The sequence below is a fragment of the Chelonoidis abingdonii genome, chromosome 20 (assembly GCF_003597395.2).
Source record: "Chelonoidis abingdonii isolate Lonesome George chromosome 20, CheloAbing_2.0, whole genome shotgun sequence".
NCBI lineage: Eukaryota > Metazoa > Chordata > Testudines > Testudinidae > Chelonoidis > Chelonoidis abingdonii.
The window spans coordinates 8,171,171-8,195,814 of record NC_133788.1 but is presented as its reverse complement, the minus strand read 5'-3'; the positions used below and the strand labels follow the sequence as shown (position 1 = coordinate 8,195,814).

Here is a 24,644-nt window from a genome sequence, read left to right as displayed (position 1 = left end):
GCACCTAGAAGCCCCAATTCAGTTCAGGGCCCCAGCCTGCTAACTGCCGTTTAAACACATAGGAAGAGACAGTCCCTGCCTCAAAGAGCCACTAGTCTAAATAGATGAGACAAAGGGCTTGGCTACACTTGTGAGTTACACCACAATAAAGGAACCCCGGAAGTACTAGCTCAATACCCGTCCACACTAACAAGGTACATAGAGCGCTCTGACACCACAGCTACAGCACTGCTGGTTTCCACCTCGGCAAGAGGAATAACATTTGCTGCGCCTTGGCTACAATGCCCGGGTGTTTGTGTGAATGAGGTGCTGCGTTACTGCGCTCTGATCAGCCTCAGGAAATGCCCCATAATCCCCTTAAGTCAAGTGGCCACTCATCATTGTTTTCAACTCCTGTAGGAGTGCAAAATTCCTGCTCAAAGCTCCATTTCTGGCAGCCAGGATGCAAGCCGTTACCGTGTAATGCTGTGAGAGAGAGGGGGGGTGGCTGCAGGGCGGAGGGGCACAGTTTGCTGCAGTCTGAATTTACAAGACAGCTTGCTGACATGCTCTCCCCCCACATACACACAACACTCCTGTCACACTCCACCCCACTCCCCCATTTGAAAAGCACCTTGCAGTCACTTGCATGCTGTGATAGCTGCCCATAATTCACCGCTCCCAATGCTGCTGCAAGTGTTGCAAATGTTGCCACACCAGTATGCAAGCAGCTGTCAGTGTGGACAGATTGCAACGCTTTCCCTACTGTTTAACTCACAGTGCTCTACATCTGCAAGTGTAGCCTGCCCAAAGAAAGCACTGTCATCCTCATTTTACATATGGGTATACAGAGGCCCAGAACAATTAAAGTGACTTGACCAAGACCCAAGTTGCAGACCAGTGCCTTAACCAGATCCCTCCCTTCGATCTTCGGCAGCGCTTTCCACATTGGAAGCCTGCAGTTAGATCACGGTCATAGTTTATTCCATTTAACTTTTCTACGATGCTCAAATAATTTTCTTTTTTTGGGGGGGTGGCAGGAAGATAGAATTTCTGCTTAATGGCAATGGGGAAGGACTTATGAGCTCTCCCGACAGGGGATTTACTTACCGGCTCAGAACTTTTCCATAGAAGCACATTTTCATGTTTCAGGAACAAAGTGTGTATAAACAAACACACACACTAAACATACACCCATCCACACATTTAAAAAAATACAATTAATAAGAAATCTGTTGGATATTCCATGTTGTAAAGCACCTTCCATGGCTGGACAATATCTCCCAACTATGCAATTGTGTTTGTATTGTATGTGCTTTAATAATTACACACCTACCAGATGTTATTCAGCAGAGGGAGGGGTTTATTAAGCATGACATTGAACAGTGATGCCATGCAGTATCTGTCGCAATGACCTGGGATTTGTGCACACGTTCAGCAGAGGGTGGGATTTTTCTATCACCATGCCTTATTGAAACAGCTCCCCAATTTTGTGTCAGGAATGCCGTTAGCCAGGTTAACATAAGAAAAAATAGAACATTAGCAAATATTATTTAAGCCTATATAGAACTCTGATCTTGTGACAAAAAGTAGGTTTTTTTTCCACGTCTTTCAAAATAGCTACTATGTAAAATCCAGATTTGTGGAAGGCCACATTGGAAGCAGCATGAACGCTTGTAGATAAAGCACTCTAGGAGTAGGGCAAGGAATGGAACATTCCTCTGCTTATTTGATTATGCTGCATTTTATTAAGGGAATGTGACACTACCCAAGGGTACCCAGGAGCACCGCTCTACCACTCCACCCTTAGCATGAGGAAGCCTTGTCTGTGCCTGCCAGGGCTCAGCTCCCTGACTCTCCCAGCCACAGGCAGCACAAGCCCCCCCCCCCCCCCCAAGCCTGTGTGAGCTCTGCCATCCCTCATGCAGGTTAGCGATAGACATACTCCAAACTCCAGCACCCTCCCAGCAGCATCCAACTTCTGTTCCACTAAATACACACAAATACCTGACCCGCTGTTCCCAAGGGAACAGTCACCGCAGCTTAGTTACACCTTAGAACACAACTTCACTTAGCACAACATGCTTAGATTTTGTGTAGACAAAGCAAGGATTGTTTATTGAACAAAGAACAGAGATTGATAGGATCGCAAACACATATTGGCAAACAGTGTTACGTAGAAAATCAAATCATAACATGCATTCTAGTGCCTAAACTGGACTAACAAGATGCCCCCTCTTGTTTAATAAGATACTGCTTACTCGAAGCCCTTCTCACAGCATTTTTCAACCAGGATGGCTGATATCCTATTTCATAAGGCAAAGATTCCTGGGAGTTTGCCTTCACAGAAGGATGCCCAGGTGTCTCTCTGCACCCTTAGATATATTAGGCCAGTCCTTTGTTCTACAAAACAGAGTCCCTCCTCTGTTTACCTATACCTTCTGAAATGCCACAATCTCTTCATTAGCATTTGACTCACCACGCTAATAGACTTCTCTGTAAGACACACAATGGTCAGCTAGGGAGAAAAGCATCTCACCCTCTGTCTGGGGGACTCTCCAGGCCCACTATGGGTCACCTGCCTTTAACTACAAGGCCATAAAAACAATTTCCAATATATCTACAGATCTCCTTATATATAACCCACACAAACCTTGTGCAAAGGTTAGGATGATCATTGAGACACAGGATTTCAGAAAACTTCAGTACCAAATCCAGGGATCCCTGGGACCCTTATGCACCCCTGTGGACCCTGCTCGTTGGCATTAAGAAATCCCTAGTCAGAGATACTAAATGAGGTTATTTACCCTAGTGCATAATTTTGGATGCAGTTTTGAGTAATAGCAGGGCAGGCAGAACTTTGAATGAGTTTTTTTCCAAAATAAAATAAGGATTTTAATCAGAGCTCTTAGCTATCAGTTTATTAGGTGTTTTCCAGAGATTTTTCTCAAAAGTCTGCTAGAATAATAGCTGTGCGTAGCTATTTAATCTTAAATTACAACCTATTCTAGTCCCCATTATTACAGGCCTAGTAAACACTGCATGGAGGGAAGTGAAGAAGTTCTTTTACAAGTGTAGTCACCACAATAGCTGTATGTTCTATAATTAGACTGACGATCATGGCTGGTTTTGTGTCTTCAATATTAAAAGCAGAAGTGTTTAATTCCATTTATGGTTCCATTCACATTTTGACTGTATGTGACAAGGATACAGTAGGCATACAGATAGTTCTCCTATTCTTCTTGGGAGGTTTACAGATGACTTCTTTTTTTTGTTTGGGTGGTTGGCATACCCCTCTGTGGTAATGATATAGGTGTACTTTATACCAGAATCCCCATTCTCTGCTAGTTTTCAGCTTACGTGGCCATTTTCACATGGATAGCATAGCTTTGAAATGCCACTGCAATGGAATGGCATTGTTACAACCACACTGCCCAGAAGTAAAACAGAAAGTGCCATGGTGGAACAGACACCTGCTGGATTCAGGTGGCATGCATTGCCCCCAGTGCTGCAGGTAGACCCTTGCTACTTTGCTTTTAGTTTTAGATACTGGGCCACTTCCTTAATTTCTGACTTTGATTTAAAAAGTAATTATTTCAACAGTAGGGTCAGGTATAAAAGCAGACTATTTACCAAACATGACAGCTGTGCCCAAGAGGCTAGTTTGCACAGTTGGCAGGTTCCAAGATGCTGACTCTTCTAGTGTTTAGCTACTTCTAGCCACCTGATCTTTGACTTGTGAAGAACCCAGGTGCCTTTAAAAGCAACTGGAAATGAAGAGACAGCCTAGCTGCAACAAGGGAATAAGAAAGATGAGGCCTTGGCTTATTCAAGAGTCCTACTCATCATGACAGAGCATCCACTCAAAGCAGCAGAAAAGCTAGCCAAATACTCTGGTCTTTGTAATACAAGACAGAAGATTTGGGGAGGGCTGGCAGTCTTCCTCCTGCCTGAGAGCAAGTTGGTAAATGGTTATTCTGTTGATATTTGAGGCTGCAAGACCAGTTTTCCTTCTCTCTCACACACTCCCACCCACCCAGTGTTCCACTGATTTGAGCTGCTGGTACAAAGGAGTGCTGATTAAAAGTCAGTGATAGAGGCTCCTGCTGCCACCAACTGCAATAAATCTCAGGCTACATCTACACTTGGAACTGAGGGTGCGATTCACAGCTCATGTAGATCTGCTCACGCTAGCTCTCAAGTCAAAAGTGGGTAGCCAACCACAGTAGAATGGACAGTGGTAAGCAGTGGTAGGGGCTAGCAGCCCAAAGTATGTACCCACAGTATCCAGATGGGTTTGTTCTCAGGGTGACTAGCCTGGGTTGCAGCTCACCAGGGCCCATCCTACCACAGCTACACTTGTTTTAGCAGGCGAGCTCGCTGAAAGCTAAAGCAAGTAACGTCTATTTGAGCTGGGAAGCACAGCCCTTGCTCACACAACAGACCCAGCCTCAGATGCCACCCTCAACTCCATTACACTTTTAAAAATGTATCCATGTCTGTTTTTTCTAGGCAAGTTTATACAGGTCGCTCCTTTGGGACAGTGCGACCCTGTACACATTGTGCCAGTTCACATCACTTCTGTATTCTAAAGCCACATAGAAACTATTGACGGGGGGAGATTTCTAGGGGTATTTGTCGGAAGTAGGCACCCAACTTGTATTTGGGTCACTGAAAAATTCACCTTCTATGACTGGGAGAGCTAAATGATTCAAATGTGAAGGATTTTAATCTGCAACCACCTTGTCTGGGAAGGTTCGCTGACACCCCTTATATGCCATATAGAAATAGGAATAACTGATCAAAGTCTCTAGCCCAATGAGCATGGAACAGAAATTACAACTGGCCTTAGCTAAGGAAGAGTGAATGTTTCCAACAGCCCACCCTTCCCCCAGCCATAATGCTGTAGGTCTAAGCTCACCACAGCTGTAACTGTAAGTGGCAAGGTTGTGGCTGAAGATATACCCTATGCTACCACCCAGTGGAAAGAAGAGCTAAGTGCAAAATAAAGACTAGCAGTCATTTATACGAGCTGTGTAGCAATTTGACATGAAAGTTTATCCTGGCACAAAATTTTAACCTTCCAGCTTATACTTACAAAGGCTACTGTACACTACTTAATGTTAGGATGCTTCTGGCAAGGAGTATTCTCATGCTAGTATTCAGTTTTTATGGTCAAGACAATCATTTCTAAATTGGAACACATAATCCTACCAAGGGTAGAATGCTTTATTTGATTGTTTACAGCAATACAAGTTACACATTTGTTACAATAGAGAGGTAACTGCAGGAATTTATAGAGGTACTTACTGATTTTGGTTAAATTTAGAACAAAGAGGCAGCTCTCAGGAGCAAGGTGTGCACAAGTCATCCAGTCTCAGATACCACTCTGGACACTAACCTGGCTGAAAACTGGTAGGCAGAAACAACTTGATATTACTATATGTGGCAAAGAGAGCAAAATTAAACACCGACCCTAGAGTTCTACATGAGAGCTTGTGGGTTTCCAAGTAGCACTGATGTTTCTTAACAGTGCTTAAAACTAAGACTCCAAGCCCATGGAGATGTTTTACTTGGAGTAGAAGTACCAGGGAAGCCGATGTTACAAGTTTTAACTTGCAGCTGAGCATGCAGTGTTAAAGTGAGTCAACCTGGCTCCATAAAAGTCAATCCATCCCTCCAACACTAGACATATGGACCTATGTATACACTGCTGTGTGAAATTGGCTTTTTTTTTTTTTTTTTTTAAGTAGTCTACAGTTTGGACCATAAGTCCCCAAATTGTGGGGTGCACGTAGGACCCCCAGCCTCAGCCCTGATTCCCCACTGGAGCTGTGGCCCTGCTCCCAACTCTGACTTGGGGGGGCTGCACAGAAGTAAAGGGGTCATGACCCTGAAAAGTTAGGGGACCACTAGTTTACACCCATTGACAATTTATTACACAATGATCATTTACAACCCTGGGACCAGTACTGCATTCTTTATGAACCCCTACACTTCCTCTTTAAATCAAGAGTTTTGGGAAGACAACAGAAATGCAGTACCTGGCCCTTTATGGGTGGGACAATTCTACGCCATTATAGCAAGGTACAAGAACTATGGTGGAACAGAACACCAAGACCAATTAGAAAAACCTCAAGTATTGTCATGATAGCAACATTACAACATATAAACCAGGCTGTGTCAAGCTTCTAGTGTTAAAGTTTTAAATTACTGCTGATGTGACAGTCCATGTCTACTTCTACATTGTTTCAAATCCCTTTACCAGCTCAAGATGGCTTCTGCTGTAATCCCCTGCCCATTAAAGTACTTTGCTTTAAAAATAAGCTTCTGAACACGTCTTTTGTCACGTGGAGCCAGTTATCAGTACCAGAAAGGCCAGTGTAAGGTGGTAAAAGATACAGATGCTTTCAGTGTCATCTGGATTACAACAGATTTTTGAGTCCCTATAATCCAAGGTAAATGGCATGTAATGTGGGCGGATTTAGCCACCAGGCTGATAAGAGGTTGATTACTACAAATTTAGCTCTGTCTTAAGAGTGAAAAGCAATCTGGTATCCAAGCACACAGAAGTAATTTCTAAGAATTAAATACAAACATCAATACTTCATATTCAGAATTAAAATCTCAAAAGCTGAGACCAACTGAATGCTTTTAGGTACCTCCAAAATGATACTTGATTCTACGTTAGCTGAACAACATACATAAATATTCTTCATAAAACTACCCTGTGCACCACCAGTACCTACAGTTAGCTAAGAAATGAAAGGCATTTTATCTCCAGGACACTAAAATACCAGCAAGACACTAAAAGCCAGATGTCCAGGAAACGGCAAATGTGGCCTTGAATAGGACACTGCATGCTGTGATACTTCAGTAATACATCAGTAGAACAAATTGATGGTCTCTCCTTTTGTAGTTAAGCTCAGTCCGTGCCATGGGATGCATGCTGTTAAACCCCAATAGTAGGACTGGTGAGCCTGGATCAGAAGGTACATTTGATACCTTATTTATCTGGATATTCGGGTTTGCCACTGTGATCCAACCCAACAGCAAGATATTTAAATTTAGTTTCAGTAATAAATTATGTCCCCATAGTATTTAGTTAGGAGACATTCAATATATTAGTTTTCCAACACTGACGTTTACTTCCAGTTCTGAAAAATATTTCACTAGGTTGAAGACCCCAAATCCACTGCCTGGTGACTGACAGGTTTCATCCTGCCACTTCAATGACAGAGCAGAGGAATAGTAAGCCTGGATACTCAGAGAAACCAGGTATCAAGTTTATCTGAGATTAACGTGTATTGGTACAATGCTGCTACAAGTTGCACTGAAGGACTCTTGTCTCAAAAATATGCATTAAAAAAAAACACAGCAGCCGCTGATCCATTGGTGAAGAGGGACTATTTACAGTCTCAGAGAAACAGGTTGCTTTCAACCTAGTACACTGCACTTAGTTTAAAAAGCCCAAGTGAAGTGTAAAATAAATCAGTATAGAATGATATTTTTTCAGTACAATTTAGATGCGCTTATGTAATATTTCCAGATTTCCCACAAAAAAGGCAGAAAAAGTACAGTAAATCCTTGTTTTCACATGCACCTAAGAACTTCCACTCCTACTGCAGGTTTCGGTTCTGCTACTAGGATTCTCAAAACACCAAGTCTCATGTTTCCCACTTTCTGTTGAAGATATGGATTTGAAATGCTTCTGTATTTTAACCCATCTCCAAGAGATCCTATTGCAATGGTTAGAACAACGCAAACTACCCATAAAAACAGGCACGTAAATTTTTCATTTCAACAAAGTCAAGTTACAGAATAGATTTCTTTATGAGGAAGCCATCACACTGAAGGCTCCTTAAGCTTATGAGCAGTTCACCCAGTCTTGCCCAGCCACCTTTTATCTCACTACAAAGAGAAAAAAAAGACCCCACTGGAGTACTGATCTGTGTGAGAATACCTGTGTGTCCTATCAGATAAGATAGATTCTAGGAACAGTCCAGAAATCTGTCCACTTAAGGCTGTTAACTTGTTCCACTTGAATAAAATGCTCTGCAAGAGGGACAGAACTCAACTTCTAATTTAAAATGAATTAAACCAAGAGACATCAAACTAAGAATTGCAGCTTTCACTTCTGCATCTGTCTAACATCCTTTACTTCCTAATCCAACAGTGGAATTCAGCCCAGGCAGAGAATGAATAAAACAATCCTAATTTTTTAACAAGTATTTTTACTGTATTTGCAAACTAATTGATCAGTTTTATGCCATTCTTATATGCTCCCAATGCTTTATTGAACAAGAATCTCTCCACTGAAGATGTTCCTTTGCTATTGTAAGATACACCCCATTCTACATGAACATCTAATCTGACAGTTTCCCTATTTGAAATGGACTGACCAAAACTTTAGAATTAATGCAATGTTGCAGAGGGCTAAAAAAAACTGTAGCAGACTCAGAAATAAAGATGAGCATTAAATATTACTTAATGTTTTCTTTTATTTAAAAGATCATCACAAAATACCATATTCATAAATTTACTTTCTGTTATGAAGCAGAATGTGTTAAGTGTTTGGAATTCCTTTTTTACATTTAAAAGTCAACTTTATTGAGTAGAAGTGAGTTTATATGGGAGTATTTTTGTTCTTAAAATCTTTTCCACATTGACGATGCAACTAGGTCGTTGGCTATTATTGGTTTGGAATACAACCACACAAATGCATGTCTTTGTCTTAAATTAAGTATTAGTGTTAGACAAATGGTTCTTATTTCAGAAGCAGATTAAGTGACAGACAGAAGAAAGGAACGAAGGATCGTTCTGTAAATTGCTCAGACTCTGATGTTAACAAGGTAACTGTAAGGAAAAAAATCCAGCACTGTCAGTGTATTTGGTACTTCCAAAACTCTTGGGCTTTTGCAGGTACTCTGGTAAGCTTGTTGCTTGATACTTGAAAATTCTCAGCCGTTGTGTTTGGGACCCAAGAGTAATTTTCATGCACTGGATAAGTCTTCACTTAATATTTTTTAAGAGTGTTACAGCTCAAAATTTTTATAACATTGCAACTATTCAAAATGTCCTTCCCCACACTCTTCCATCAAAACTGATAACAAAATAATTCAGATCCAAAGAGATGCCGCTATTACTACCTATCTGTTTGGCGATAATTATCTGAAACTCTATGCAGTACAAAGTAGAATTCATGGAGTGAAATGAAGGTAAAGAATTTAAATACTGTTCATTTTAGAGACTAATCTGTCAGCTCTACACCAATGGGCAAAGATATAGAGGGGCTGAAGGCAAAAAGAGTGGCAAATGATACATTCCTTAAACAAAACAAAAATAGTCAACTTTATTTGTAGAAACTTCATTTAAAAATTTACCAACCATGTAAAACTTAAAGAAATAGTAAGCAGAAAAAGCCAGACAGCAGTAATGTGCTAGAACAGGCACAGCTTTATAGCACCAATCTGCAAGTTCAAAAGAATGCCGCATTATACCATTGGGGAGCTAGAAGTAGATGGCCCGTTGCAAAACCTAACGGCAGATGCATCTTCCTATTTAGTATGCCTATTGAAATGAGTGCTTTATTTGTTCAAAGACCAACAGCCACAGTGGCTTGGTGAAATCAATTACAAGGTACAGTCAGCCCAGAGGATTTCCTTGCACACTATACACAGATATTTCAACAGAGATCTTTCTTCTCTTTTACTTTTATCTTTTCAGAAGAGATTTTTTTTCCTTACCATTGAAAAGGACAATCTAATTTGTTTTCTTAGTTATATGGAGCTCTACTGTTGTATATGGTAATCTTATTCACCACTGCATATGGTACTTAATTCTACAAGGTCAGGGCTGCATAGCTTACTGATACTGTTCCCTTTGCTGGGACTCTTCAGTTTACCTCTTTAGAGCCACAGCAATACAGAACAAAACATGCAGGTCAGAAAAGAAGCACTGAGAACATCAAAAGAAAATGATACTGGATAATTAAGTCTAACCTGTGCTTCTAAAGTAAAACAAACTCAGAAAAGAGAAAGTGAAGCAGCACCTTAGTCTAGAGAGGATGCCACAATGGTGGAAGCAGCCACTGATTTACCTACTGGAAACAGTGTGCTGCAAAGATGATGGAAGGAAAAGCAGAGAAGGGAAAACTTAGCACAAAGCAGGCACTAGATACAGCAAAGCCAAGAACCTACTAAAAACCACTTGTTAACAGCTGACATGCATTCACAAGCTCCGTGTTTTGGGTTTCAAAGAGGACAAGCATCAGATGGCAGGAATGGTAACTGCAGGGTAGACGTTCCAGCAGAGCTAGTCACTCTGTGCTGTCTTGCTTATTCTCCTGCCCGCCCCCAGCCCCTCCACTCCCATTCCCTCAGCCCCAAGCTCATTCCTGCTCTTTTGTTGTTTCCTCTCGGGGCCTGGCTCCACCGAAGATAGCAGAGTTAGGGTTGGCTACTTGATTGAGGGGAGTAGCAACTGTTCGAGGTTTGAGCTGAAGTCGGGGCCGCTGTGCTCTTTCCTCTGGAAAGAGAATATTTAAAGATGTTAAAGAGGGACGAAATGCTGAGGAACAATTTTGAAATGCTCAGCTGTATTATTATATGCATCACTTTTGCAGACCAATATAGTTTACTTCCAGGACAAGAATAAAAATATTGCCTGTTAAGGGTGCTAGTTTTAAATTTGGAGTGAAGGTTAAAGGTTAATTTTACTGGAGATACTTCATGCAAAATATACAAGTTTTCCACCTTCTGTTGGCTCTCTGAAGTCCATGGAAGTCCCACGAAGGGGAGGTCCATCTCTAAAGCGACCAGTCCCACCACCCCCCATTGGGGGGGCGCATGTTCGACGATCTCCACCAGGACGAGTTCCTCTATCCCGGCCTCCCAAGAAATCATCATCTTTGAAGCCTGAAGGAGGAAGATGTTGAGTTTTGAGAGCACATTTTTATCATACCTTCAAACTTAACAATACAAATCTGGCGGACTTGATCGCTGTATAAACTATCACTGCCGTTAGTCCAAATACTGCAATGTGATTTTATGTAAGAGACAATTTATCTGTCACTGAAAATCAAAGATCACCTCACGGATCTGAAGGAAGCCAAAACTCATTTTAGAAAAAAAATCTAAAACTTCAGCTTGAGCTGGTAACATTACCATGTGGTTTTCTTGGACTCAGAGGCTATTTACCCATGTAGATATATATACCATGGTCACCAAAATGTCAGCTGAGCTCTGGACATGAGTTCTTACCAGCAAGTGAAGGTATTGTTAAAGTCACAACCACTATAATCTGGGAAGATGGCTGAACATTACACCAATGAATAGATCTAATACAGGAATTCTGTTTCGAAGCACCTGACCTTGCTAGCCACAGAAGTGGAGGCAGCTTTTGCATGGGGTATGTACAAGTCTATGAGGAAGAAAGGAACGAGGGAGCAGAGAAGTATATACAGTTTTTAATGCTATGAAAGCGAAGCCAGACAACAGTAATCTACTGATAGTGTGAAACGGACTGCATGTCTCCAAAAGACTAAAGTTCAAGAAACTAAATAATCAGTCTCTTCCTCGTGTAATACAGAAACATCGGGGGAAAAACATCACTGGATCATTAACAATGAGGTTTATTCATTGGTCTATTTCATAGACTTTAAGGTCAGAAGGGACTATTACGATCATCTAGTCTGAGCTCCTGCACAATGTACCTCCCTGTGATTTTTATATCAAAAGAGAAGAGAGCAGCAGAGAGAACCAGAAGGAGGTGGAGACAGGAGGAGAGGAAATCACATCAGAAAAAGATTGTACTATACCACCTTTGTGGTAGCAAATACTTCTGCTACATTACCAGTGGAGCATTCTCTCAGATTCATCAGGAATTAGAGAGTTTAGTAGATCTCCCAATGCAGTGTTTCATAACTATCAGAATACCCAGGTGTATTTGGAAGCACATTAAGAGATCTTGCAGATGTTACCTGGGTTTGAAAGCTATCTTGCCTCTATTATTAAATCTCTTGAATTACAGTGATAAGGTCGTCCCCTTCACCAGAGGGGAGGTAGTAAGGTTTAAGGAAGACAAGTTTTAGACCAATGCAGTGCCCCAAGAGACAAAGGTTCTGCAAAAACTAATTACAGTGGCAGTTATTTAATGACTTGTAAGTATTTGGGCAAACAGTATCATTTAAACTGTAATAAATTAACTGCTGCATTTTGAAATGCTTAAATATCAGACTTGCTGTGCATTTCATTCAGATCAGCTTATCCAAGCAGTGCAACTTTTAAAAAGTAAACTACTTTCATGAATAGGATACCTTCTGATTGGGTTGATGGTTTTATCAGTGAATCCATTCAACATCTAACTGGCTGGAACAGATTCCATTTCTTTCAAAAGGAAATTAATAGTGAAAGGCACAAGACTAAGACCTGGGAATCAGAACTCTAGCTAGAATACACTGTATGAGCAGTGGCATTACAAGATTCTCCTATTCCCCACAATACCATGCTTCGTCTTCACTCTGGAAGAACTAATACTATTAGGAGTGTGTTGTGCAGTTTCAATGTCCATTCAATTTCAAGTAGGGACTGAAAACTGTCCATTTTGCAACATAACATCTCCCCACCAGAAAATGGATCCAACGCATCAACCCATTTCACAGAGGACCATCAACAGCTATCAGGTGGTTATAAATGATCTCATCCTAGCAAGCAGGTGGGTTTTCTAGATGAAGAGTTATCAACTCTTCCAAAACATGAAAAATACATCCACTGTCACTGCTATTTACAACAAGCTGTTATCTGAAGCTACTTACAACTACATTACAAAAAAACGTAGAAAATTCTGGAAAACAACGTTTAATCATTCAGACATGACAATTTCTTCTGGAGAAACAAATCATGATTGTCCTATGTATTTGAAAGAAAAGATGAGAACATACTCCCACCTGTAGCAACAATATATATTAACTTGTAATTATCTTGTGAAAGTTAAATGGATCATTTTCTGCACATGAAGTACCTACTTCTGCTCCTAGTCAGATGTGTACTCTGTTGGTTAGTTTGTTTTTGTCACAGATTATGAGGGAATACGCCAACTGACATTAATCATCAGTTTTTGTTTTTTTTTTTTTAAAGGAAGCATCTATTTTGCAGATTCACACTGAACCACAGGCATCATTTTATCATCTTTTCGAGAACTAAGGTTACTCCGTGAATCCTGCTAGCATCCCTGTCCTTACTATTGTCAAAGATAATGGAAACCTTCCATCTGGAAAGTTCTGTTCTAACTCACTTTAGATGCCTAAGTGAGATTGGCTTACAAATATTACTTCTATAAATCTGATACTTAATCAGCAGTTATGGGACCCGTGTAGTAGACATGTCAATTCATAGGCAGCATAAGAAATGAAGGAGTTTGTCAGTATGAGTATAAATACAGATACCAGAACTGAAATCATCTCTGGGTTCCCATCCACCTCCTCTTGACTCTCGAGGACCTCCTCCCATTCCTAGAAAGAAAACCATGTCACAATTGTGGTCAGCTCTAAAGTTATGCAAGAGAATGATTAACAGGAAAAAAAATCTGAATTCTAGTCCATAAACTGCCAAATTAATCTGGTGTAAAACCTTTGTACAGTTTAATCAAGTCATAGTGCTACCTACTCCCCTTAGATATACACAGAAACAGTTTCCATAGTGAGAACTTTCCAAGTGAATTAAGGAAGGGCTGATGACAAAGCCTCTCTAATGCAACATCAACTAGACAGAAATGTTTAAAATGCTCTCCCTTAGAAATCCAGCTCAGAGAAGCTGTGGTGAAGGAAATAAGAACTCAAATTTATCACAGGATGCTTGATGAATGTCATATTGAGCCTATATCTTCTCATATTGATTTAGTCTGCTCATCTTTTATACCATGAAAAAGCATAGAAGACCAGACTGCTGGACTAATGATTGTGGTTTCACTTCCTGGGCCAGGAGCAACAATGCATCCAGCTCTCAAGGAAATATGGAGTTTATTTACTCCTCTAGACAACTATGGAGCAGCAATGACTGGGCTAAACAAAAGTATGAGTCCCTTCTACTTTACATTTAATCTGAGTGGAAAATTTATCCATATGCTTTCTCTTCAGATGTCAGGTAGTTTTCACCTTACATGGTCATTATAAAGCTATAATCCAAAATGTGAACACATTTTAAAACTGCCATCTAAGTAAGAAAAAGTTACCTCTGTCATCAGGCCCAGCACCTTTTCTGAAGCCAAAGCCCCCTTTGTCTTGTTTTCTGCCCTCGGCTATGTCCACTCGGAGTGTTCGGTCATTCAAGAGCTATTGAAAAGAAGAAGCGAGAGTCCTCTAAGAATCTGCCAAACTGGATTGCCAAAGAATTCTAACATTCTGCTTGTCTTTACATTTAGAAACCAACGGAGTTATACTTACTGCACCATCAAATGTCAAGGCTTCCTTAAGTGATTCCACCTCATCAAATTCTACGTAACAAAATCCTGTAAGAAAAATTAGAAGTTAATTAAAGAGCTTCAACAGTGGGAACACACATCAACACCTAGAAAGGTGAAGAGCAGGGATATGAAGAGTAATTCTGCTGTACATAACTAATAGATGGCATGCACATGTCAGACTACTTGCTTTTAATTTTGCAGGTTCTCATGATAGATTAAGTTTAATATTTCTCAGATTTTACAGTTAAGTATAACGTTTTCAACCAGATCAAGGAGTGAACCATTACTTGCTTCCAAATTTTCTAAGATTAACTGCAGCATCTGTTGGGCTGAAATCCTGATTATTTTAAATGCCAAAGTAACATCGCCTTAACACTACCATTCTGCTTGCCATTCTGTTTTTTGAAATCCTCTCCTTCCTGAAGTTACAAACATTCTTCCTGCTCCAAACATCATTAGATTATACACAGGCTACCCACTCTGGCAGCTGCTGAGGGAGAAAGATGCCAATATCTTAGTGGTGAAACAGGGGTGCCAGAATCTTTTCTTTTAAGCTGGTTGCCCTCATGAAATTCAACCCCTTTCTGCAGTTTATCCTTTTCCTGTAGTAACCAGAATTGAAACCCATTTGAGTTTTCCTAGGGGCTAGAAACTGAGTTAATCTAAGGATCAAGGATCAGTAAAATCTGTCTAGGTTTCACGGTGCTTAAATACTGCAGAAGTCTCAGTTCTGTTCTCAGAAGACTGTCACTTGCACAAATTATTAAAAATATGCATGGCCTGAAAAAGCTTGTAAGGGAAATCCATGAGAATAATCCAAGTTCCTAAGTCCCTTGTGTTGGGGAGCAGAAATATTTACTATTCTGGACCATGTCACCTCAGTTTTCTGCAAATGAAGTTCAAGTCTCTCTGTGTTATCCACCTGAGAGAGGTTAATGCTGTTTGTGTTCCTTCGATTCATAGTCAGGTCAGATGCCAATAGGTCCACAGAAGTCATCACCATGCATGAGAAGATTGTCAGATTTACTTTAAAAATACAGATTAGAACCCTCAAAGATAAAGCATCTGTGCAAACCTAATGAGTTTCACCACCCTTTACTAATCATCTATAACTATGTAAGGAAAAAAGTCACACAAGTGCCCACCTTTAAATTTGTCTGTTTCTTTGTCTCTGACTAGTCGTACACTCCTTACACTGAGATCCTTAAAGATTTCATCTATGTCTCCTTGAACAGTGTTGAACGGTAGATTTCCCACATATGCTGTGAAAGGGGGTTCTGTTGGCAGATCTTTCTGTTTACGAGAACCAGGGCCAGCACCACCACGAGACCTAATGAGAAACACAGAATTACAACTCTGACACTTGGACAGCTTCCAGGGTGGTTAAGTACTAGTAGTTACATTAATTGTTTTTTGGCTTGTAGTTTTTAGTCATTGAGATGATCCCAGGTCTTAAAAAATTAGTTCCTTCCTTTTTCTTTCAGAAGGTTAGGTAATACTAAATATGAATTTCCCAAGAGAGACTGGCTTTACGAAAAGTCATCACTTTATTGCAAGAAACACTGGTTAGCTCAAATACGTTAAAGTCAAACCAATAATAGCCATGGGGAATGAAATCTACCTTAAGAACTACAGTGCAAGCTTATGATATACTTCAAAACTAAGCAGAAAGGAGGGAACACTTCCAGGGGGTAAGGAGCTATGTTCCCTGTAAGCTGAATGGCTGCGCAGCAGGATCTCGAGGGCCATGCAGGCAGGCCAGGAGAGGCGCCCCTCCCTCGGCCCAGGCCCACCAGAGCTGCCAAGGAGAGGATGGAGCCCCGTCCCCAGCCCAGCCCAGGCCCGGCCCACCGGAGCTGCTGCTGTGACGCATTTCTCACCCTGTCATAAATAAATAGCTAAGGGTTAATGTTTCTTTCACCTGTAAAGGGTTGACAAAGGGAAGCAAACATCTGACCAGAAGACCAATCACGAAACCGGATTCTTCAAAGCTCAGGGAGGGAATGTTTGGGTCTGTGTCTTTTGTCTGGCTCTCAGCTATGAGAGGGGTCTTTCTATCTTTAAGCTTCTAATCTTCAGTTTCAAAGTTGTAAGTACAAAGGTAGAAAAAACAATAGGCTGTTATTGTTTTTTTTGTATTTACATGTGTGTAGTTTGCTGGAATGTTTTAAATTGGATATTCTTTTTGAATAAGGCTGTTTATTCATATTTTTCTTTTAAGCAATAGCCCTGTATTGTCACTTTGATACAGAGATTATTTTTTTTTGTCTTTTTCTTTTCTTTTTATATAAAGCTTTCTTTTTTAAAACTTGTTGACTTTTCTTTTTCTAGTTATGGCAAGGGGATAGGAATCTCTGTGCCAGGATTACTGTCTCTCTCAGGGAAAGACTGGAGGGGGGAAAAGAAGGAGGGGGAAGGTAAATTGTCCTCTCGTTTTGTGTTTCAAGGGATTGAAGCAGGGAAATCTCCTAGTATACCCAGGGCGGGAAAATCTGGGAGGAAGTAAAGAGCAGGAAGGGAAGTGGGTTATTTCCCTTTGTTGTGAGACTCAGGGCATCTGAGTCTTGGGGGTTCCCCATGGAAAGTTTTGGGGAGACCAGAGTGAGACAGGCACTGATTCCTGTCTGGCAGCAGCGATATCAGATCTAAGCTGGTAATTAAGCTTAGAGGGTTCATGCTAGCTTCTCAGTTTATGAATGCTAAGGTTCAAATCTGAGTAGGAAGCTATGACACACCCAGCCCCGAGTTTCTGCAACAAGAGACGGGTTGGGGAGAGTCCTCTTCTCCCATCGCAGCCCTGGTCAGCCTGTACCCCAAACCCTTCATCTCCAGCCCCACCCCATAGGCTGCACCTCCCACTCAAACCCTTTGCTCCAGCCCTCAGCCCCCTCCTGCACCCTGATCCCCTCATCCACAACCCCACCCTGGAGCCTGCACCCCAACCCTCAGCCCCCACCCCCGAACTCCCTCCCACACGCCAAACCCCTCTGCCCCATCCACACCACATCACCTCCATATTGGTGCACATAACAAAATTCATTCCTCACATGGATGTAAAAAACTTGAGCTAATACTGGTGAGGGGAAGTCTATCTGACTTCCGCAGAGAATGCCCAAAGGGTTCAGATTAGTGTTTATTACATGGACATCTGACACTTACACCTTCATTTTAGCATCTTTAAGTTTTTGCAGTACAGTCTTGGTTTTGGTTTGTTTTTTTTTTAAACTCTTAAGGTTATTTTTCAACCATCAGAACAAGATGCACCTGTGATATCACAAGCACCCGCTGCTGTCAAACAAAATTAAATACTCAAAGGAATACTAAGTAATCAAGGAAAGTCAAACAATGGGTGAAAACTGAGGGGAGACACTCCATCTTTGATTATAGACAGTACAGGGACAAAGTGCTAACACAAGACTTACAGGGCCCACTGTTATGCTTTAATATAGAGCAGTTAAAAGATTAATTCAGAGTGTGATTTTCAAAGGCACCTAACTTCCTTAGGCATTCAAAGTCAACAGATTTGGGTACTCAGCTCCTTCGAAAATCTCAACCTTAGACCAATAGATAAACTCAACTGCCCCTTACCTATCATTTCTAGACTACTGAAATTTAGACTGTTAACTCCAGTATGTTACTAGATTAAGCTGTACCAGTGTAAGATCCCCCTTTGCACTGGTGCAGCTCATCTACATTGGGGGTTGCACTGTGTGCAGTTAACCAGTCTGAATTTTCTTAATGTACACAGGACTGGAGATTGGAGAAACATCCATTCAAACTACCTGTAAGAGAACAATTTTAATATCAGGTTCTTAGAAAACAAACTTTCCTCCAAAGCTGTTAAGAACTTGGCTCTACTGAACTTTTTGTCAAGCCAACTGCATTTCACTGTCCAGAGGCTATAAAAACATAATACAGCTATTTAATATTACAAGCTTACTCTGCAACCTCCAAATACACTCAATGAGATCATAAATAGGGTTCATTTCAGGCTGCAGAATGATGGCCTAAACATGACCTAATGTCAAAACTGTTGTTTTCTAGGCAGTATTAACACAATAGTTCTTGCAGGAGAAAGCAACAGGTGAAGGAAAGAATCAATAGCATGGAGATTGCTCAAGACTTCTCTCTCTAGTGATCTGTACCAGAAAGCAATGTACAGGCTACATATTGATCAGTCTCACTGTAGGACTAAAGGTAAGCCAAACCATATTGGCCAGTCTCATGTTTGTAGCTAATAGAATTGAGTTTGGGAAAGAGGGGAAAGGCAGAGGGAATAAGCAAATGTTAAATTTTCAAAGGTGTTTTCACCTCCAAGATTTCCAAGTGCATTTGGCATTTTAATATTGTTTACTATACCATTCCTAAAACAGGAATACAGTTTAAAAAGAAAGTATGAACAGGAACTGTCCCAGCAGTATTCTTTCCACCTCTGCATCAAGTTACTGGATTCTTTCGAACATTGTCCTTTGCCCAGATGTCTGCTGCTACATGTGTAGTCTGCTTGTCAAACTGGCACTGACTCTCAGTTGCCAAGTTAGCTTCAGGTTAAACCTTCATTTCATCTCTATAAATAAAAATGTTTGCACACTGCTGCCCACCCTATTTAAAGGTGGTAGTAATAGAGCTATGCTTGTATTTGTTCAAAAACTACACGCTTGTATTTGAACTTTCACCATGTATGTTCTATTTGCCACCTCACTTACCTATTTCACCCTATACAAGTGAACTATGCAAATGAACTGAGGTAGGCTACAAAAGAAAGGAGTGATTTACCTACAATTGGCAACACCATTAAAACATGGTGTTCTTTGCAGGAATTTGTAACAACCTGCTTCCACTACACTAGTAGTCTCCAACTTTTTTACACACAAGATCACTTTTTGAATTTAAGATCAACCCAGAATCTACTCCGTCCCTTCCCTGAGGCCCAACCACGATCACTGCATTTCCTCACCCTCCCTCCGTCGCTTTCACTGACCAGGGTGGGAAAGGGGTTTGGGAGAGGGTGCAGGCTCTAGACTGGGGCTGAGGGGTTTCGAGTGTGGGAGGGAGCTCTGGGCTGAGCCTGGGGCAAGGGGTTGGGGTGCAGGAATGAGTGAGGGGTGCAAGCTCTGGGCTGGGACAGGGTGCAGGAGGGGTGTGGGCTCTGGGAAGAAGTTTGGGTGCAGAGGGGTTCTGGGTTGGAGTAGGGGATTGGGGTGCAGGAGGGTGCGCGGGGTGCAGGCTCCTTCCAGGAGGTGCTTACCACAGACAGCTCCCCATTGGTGGTGCAGCAGGGCTAAGGCATGCTCCCTGCCTGCCCTGGCCCCATACTGCTCCCAGAAGTGGCTGGCTTGTCTCTCAGCCCCAGAGAGGAGGGGGTGTTGGGTGGCTCTGCGCATTGCTCCCACCCTCCAGTGCCAACTCCTTCAGCCCCCATTGGCCAGGAACTGCACCCCACTGGAGCTGCAGGGGCAGTGCACAGAGACCTTCTGCCCCTTCCCCCTGGGCCTGCAAGTGTCACCCACGCAGCTCCCGCCCCATGGGAGTTGCGGAGTCAGTGCTGGGGGGTTGGGGAGTGGCAGCTCACAGAGATATGCCAGCTGCTTCCAGGAGCAGCATGGAGCCAGGGCAGGCAGGCAGCCTGCTTTAGCTCTGCTGTGCCACTGGACTTTTAGCAGCCAGAGAGTGCAATAGACTGGCAGAAGCTCCAGAATCGACCGTTGGTGATCCCTGCACTAAGCTGTAGAGATTGCCATCTTGCCATGATGTGACATGACAAAGTTTATTTATCTGTACTGCAGTAGTACCTAGACTTCCCAGTCATGGACTAAAGTGCCACTGTTCACGGCCAGGGGTGGGCAAACATTTTGGCCCAAGGGCCACATCGGGGTTGTGAAACTGTATGGAGGGCTGTTTAGGGAACCCTGCCCCCTCCCACTCCCCCCACCCCTCGATCCCAGCCTGGAGCACCCTCCTGCACCCCAAGCCTTTCATCCCTAGCCCCAATGGCCCCACCCACACAACGTCCCATCCTATCCCCCAGTATGGCCCTGCCCCCTCCCACTCCCTAGACTGCCTCTGTGTCTTACTCAAGTACCAAGGTGGTGGGTGTGATGAAGTGGGAGATTTTCTTGTGTTTTTCATGTTTTCCAGGGGGTTGCATGCAGAGGGAGGGGGACTCAGTGTCCCCGGGTGTTACTGGTTTAATNCAACCCCCCCTGCTCCCTGTCACCTGACTGCCGCAACCCCATCCACACTCCTGCCCCCTGACAGGCCCCCCAGGACTCCCACATCTATCCAACCCTGCCCCATTCCCTGTCCCCCACCCCCCTTGAACCACCGCCCCCTGCTCCCTGCCCTCTGATGGCCTCCCAGGTCTCCCTGCCCCCTATCCAACCCCCCACTCCCTTACCATGCTGCTCAGAGCAGCAGGAGCTTGCTGCCCAGATGGAGCCAGCTGTGCTGCCCAGCAAGAGTGGCAGGCCAGAGCCCTGGTGGTGCAGAGCACTGAGGCTGTGAGGGAAGGAGAACAGCAGGGGAGGGGCCAGGGGCTAGCCAGGACCGTCCTGCGGACTGGATGTAGCACGCGGGCTGTAGTTTGCCCACCTCTGTTCTAGGCTCTGAACAAAGTAAAAAAGATCCTGCCCCAAAACAACTTACAATTTAAGTACAAGACAAGAAACAGTAGACGGATGCAACTGAAAGGGGGCAGAACACAAAGACAGTAAAAGAATACTAGTCACCAGGAGAGGCAGTGGTCTCAGAACACCAGCTGCCTACCTGTACTGATCAAAGTAAACTGTCAGAAAGATTTGCCCTATATGAGAGAATTTTACCATCTAATAATCTGTTCTCCAGAATCAGGTTTCAGATCTGTTTGGTATTCGGTGAAAAATGCTCTCTCTTTAAGTCAATGGTTCTCAAACCTATTTGATTGCATCCCCCCTTCCTGTCTGTAATAGTTTATGCTCTCCCCCCGCCGCACAAGTACATATACTGAAAAAAATCAGCATGCAATTCTCATTAAATATTGAAAACAGTAAGGCATTGATTCAAACAGAGCCTGCCCAGAATACCTTCCGCGCCTGTTTCTGCAGTTTGAGAACTCCCTCTGCCTCAGGTCAACCAGATATGATTTTGGATATACCTTATCAATACAGTAGCTATTATGTTTCAAATGATGATTTTGCAAAGTTTCTACAACAATTTTATATATGCTATTTTATAAAATGGGTAGAATAAAGGAAGAGATCATTTCTGAATTTAAGAAACAGGCCTTAAACTTGACTTGCAAAGAATAAGATTTAACTTCATTTCCATTAATCCTTTGTTTCTATTAAAACAAAAATATAAGGAAGACTGGAGCAAGGAGTACAGTAACCTGGTATGCTCATCATATTTATGATGTCAAAGCGTGAGTCAGCAGTGACTAAACAGTCATTTTCATTGGGAAACTAGTAAAAGCTCTGAATTAGGCACAATTTAAGAGATGATGCAATGTTTTAAAGTACCACAACCATTAACAAAACTTTACTAAATCGAGAGTTCGGTGTTTCAGGCACAAGAACAAGACTCCATTAAATTAAAAAGTAATATATTTCTTCAACCAAAGACTTATTTACTGATTTGCCAGGTATGTTTTTGTATTTCAGCTTCATGTGAAAAATTGTGTAAACAGACTAAGCTGTCCTTTGGTTAAGAGATACAGGCTGTCCCTTCGTTTGCTAAATCTAATCTAGATTTTCAGCATTTTTTTAAGGACAGAAACTTGTCCTGTCTCTAGAGAACCACAGGAGTGCATGGCCCTATGTTAATACTAACACAGCCTGTGATTTCCTCTTATAGGTATCATATAACTTCTTGCCTCCCACTTTGTGCTTATTTGATTAATATACATTCGATCCTCGCTAGAACTTGGGATTTATGCATGATACAGTGTTAATGTGGTGACAGCATTAACATGAATTGCAATTCAAGTAATTAACTTTGGAATCTATAGCTGCAACCGTGTTGTATGCAAATCTGCGCTATATAGACACACATTCTAGCAAGGGTCCAGTGTACTTATGTTTCAGCCTTCTGAACACTATTTGAAACATCTGAGGAAGATGAACATTGAAGTTGTTTTAACTTCATTTTCATTTCATGAGTTTTCTACAGAACCTTCGAAGGTTTACCAAGGTTATATCATTATCTGGTAATAGCAAGATTTGCTAAAATAAAACTCGTAATTTGTTGTAAGTCATTGTCAAATACGCTTCTAACCTAACATGGGCTAAAAAGTATTACAATTGTATTGGAATTGCAAACAAGCTGATGCTGTATACACCCTTCAAGAGATTTTTGCCATAGAAACACAAGAACAGTTGATCATTCTGGCACAAAGTTTAGCTTGCTTAATTTACAAACCTAGACATTCTCAAATATTTCCAAATAATAAATGCATGGGTTTCTTTTGACTTTCTGTAAAAGTAGCAAAGAGTCCTGTGGCACCTTATAGACTAACAAACTTTTTGGAGCATGAGCTTTTGTGGGTGAATACATCTGACGAAGTGGGTATTCACTCACGAAAGCTCATGCTCCAAAAAGTCTGTTAGTCTATAAGGTGTCACAGGACTCTTTGCTACTTTTACAGATCCAGACTACTACAGCTATCCCTCTGATATTTTTGACTTTCTGTTTCTATTCTTACTACTCTATGCATTGCTTATTATTCAGACAATATGCTAACATACGGGAACCAGAAACTGAAACTAATTAGCCAATTTTCACTGTGGAGGGCAACATCACCACCACATGTGACTAGTGGAAAGTAAATCTGATATTTCAAAGTGTTTTATTACCTGGTATTATATTTTAGTGAAGGCATGTTTTAAAAAATAAGATCAGAATACCCCTTTTAAACACATCTGTGACCCAACCTAAGCAAGATATATTTTAATTAAGCCATCTGACATGTATAAGCTGCATAACAGTGGAATGCCACCTGCTTCCTCCTGTAGCATGCAGTAGTAGACTATGATGTTATCCTAAAGGCAATATAGCCACTTTACTCCATACAAACTTGGACAACTCAGTGGTTTGAGCATTGGCCTGGTAAACCAAGGGTTATGAGCTCAATCCTTGAGGGGGCCATTTAGGTATTTAGGACAAAAAACTGTCTCAGGATTGGTCCTGCTTTGAGCAGTGGGTTGGACTAGATGACCACCTGAGGTCGCTTCCAACCCTGATATTTTATGAACCCCTATTACTCTTCAGAAGGGCTTTGAGACAATCCGGAAATATAGCACAAAGCACTCCCAGGGAGCAGGACAGCTCCACGAGACAGGTTTACCAAAAATGTCACCCTGCAGTCTCAACTCTTTCAGTGAAGCAACCCCCCCTCTCCCCGCACGGACTCGCAGACTCAGGCGTCAACTCCCGAGCCCTGAAGCCCCAAAATCTCAGCCGACAGCACGTGACAAGTGCGCGTTCCCCACTCCTCCCGCGCCCCGCGGAGATACCGCAAAGCCGCCCCACTCTCCCTCCGCCGCAGGCCTCACAGCGCTCCTCCCCCTCCGCATAGTCCCTGAACTGAGGCGGCCCCACGAGACCCTCCTTCCAGACCCATCTGCCGGCAACCCAGCCCGCTCCCACCGGAGGCGCAGCCACTCCCCTGCGCACACAGTCCTCGCCCCGCCGTCCCCTCCCTGCTCCACGACCGCGCTCGGCGGCCGCGGGACCGGCTCTTCCCAGAGTTGCGTCTCCTCCCCCCCGTTAAACGCCTTTCAGCTCTTCCCGCACCCCCCCCCCCGACAATTCCCCCCAGCGCCTGTCCCCAGAAACTCGCTGCGCCCTGGGCCTCCTTCCACCCAGCCCCCAACGCCCCCAGGACGCGCCGCCCGCCCGGCGATTTCGCCCCCCAACCAGGACCAGCCGCAGCCCCAACGCTGCTCCTCAGCCCTGGCCGGGGGAGGGGTCCAAAATTTCCCCACCCCGGCCCCAAGGAAGGGAAGCGCCATCCGTCTCCCCGCGCGCCCCAGGAGTGCCCCGCCAGCCGGGCCGAGCCCCGGCCCCCCGCGCCCACCGGCCTCCGCCGAAGCTGCTGTAGGCCCGGTCGTCATAAGCATCAAAATCCGCCATCGCCGCCTCAGCCTCCTCCCCGTGCGAGCGTGACAGGGCCGCGCCCGTAGGACCCCGCGCCACTTATATAGGGGGCCCCGCCGGGGCTGCCCGCGCCG

General features: G+C 42.9%; 1 protein-coding gene across 1 annotated transcript; it reads right to left on the bottom strand.

Moving 5' to 3' along the window:
• Positions 1–8,460: 8,460 nt before the first annotated feature.
• Positions 8,461–24,625, bottom strand: EIF4H (eukaryotic translation initiation factor 4H). The gene is made up of 7 exons (XM_032786959.2): positions 24,491–24,625; positions 15,585–15,769; positions 14,420–14,484; positions 14,209–14,308; positions 13,424–13,489; positions 10,734–10,895; positions 8,461–10,506 (listed from the first exon to the last, which is right to left on the bottom strand). The coding sequence occupies exons 1-7, from the start codon at positions 24,544–24,546 to the stop codon at positions 10,370–10,372; spliced, it is 771 nt and encodes a 256-aa protein (XP_032642850.1). The 5' UTR covers positions 24,547–24,625; the 3' UTR covers positions 8,461–10,369.
• Positions 24,626–24,644: the final 19 nt, after the last annotated feature.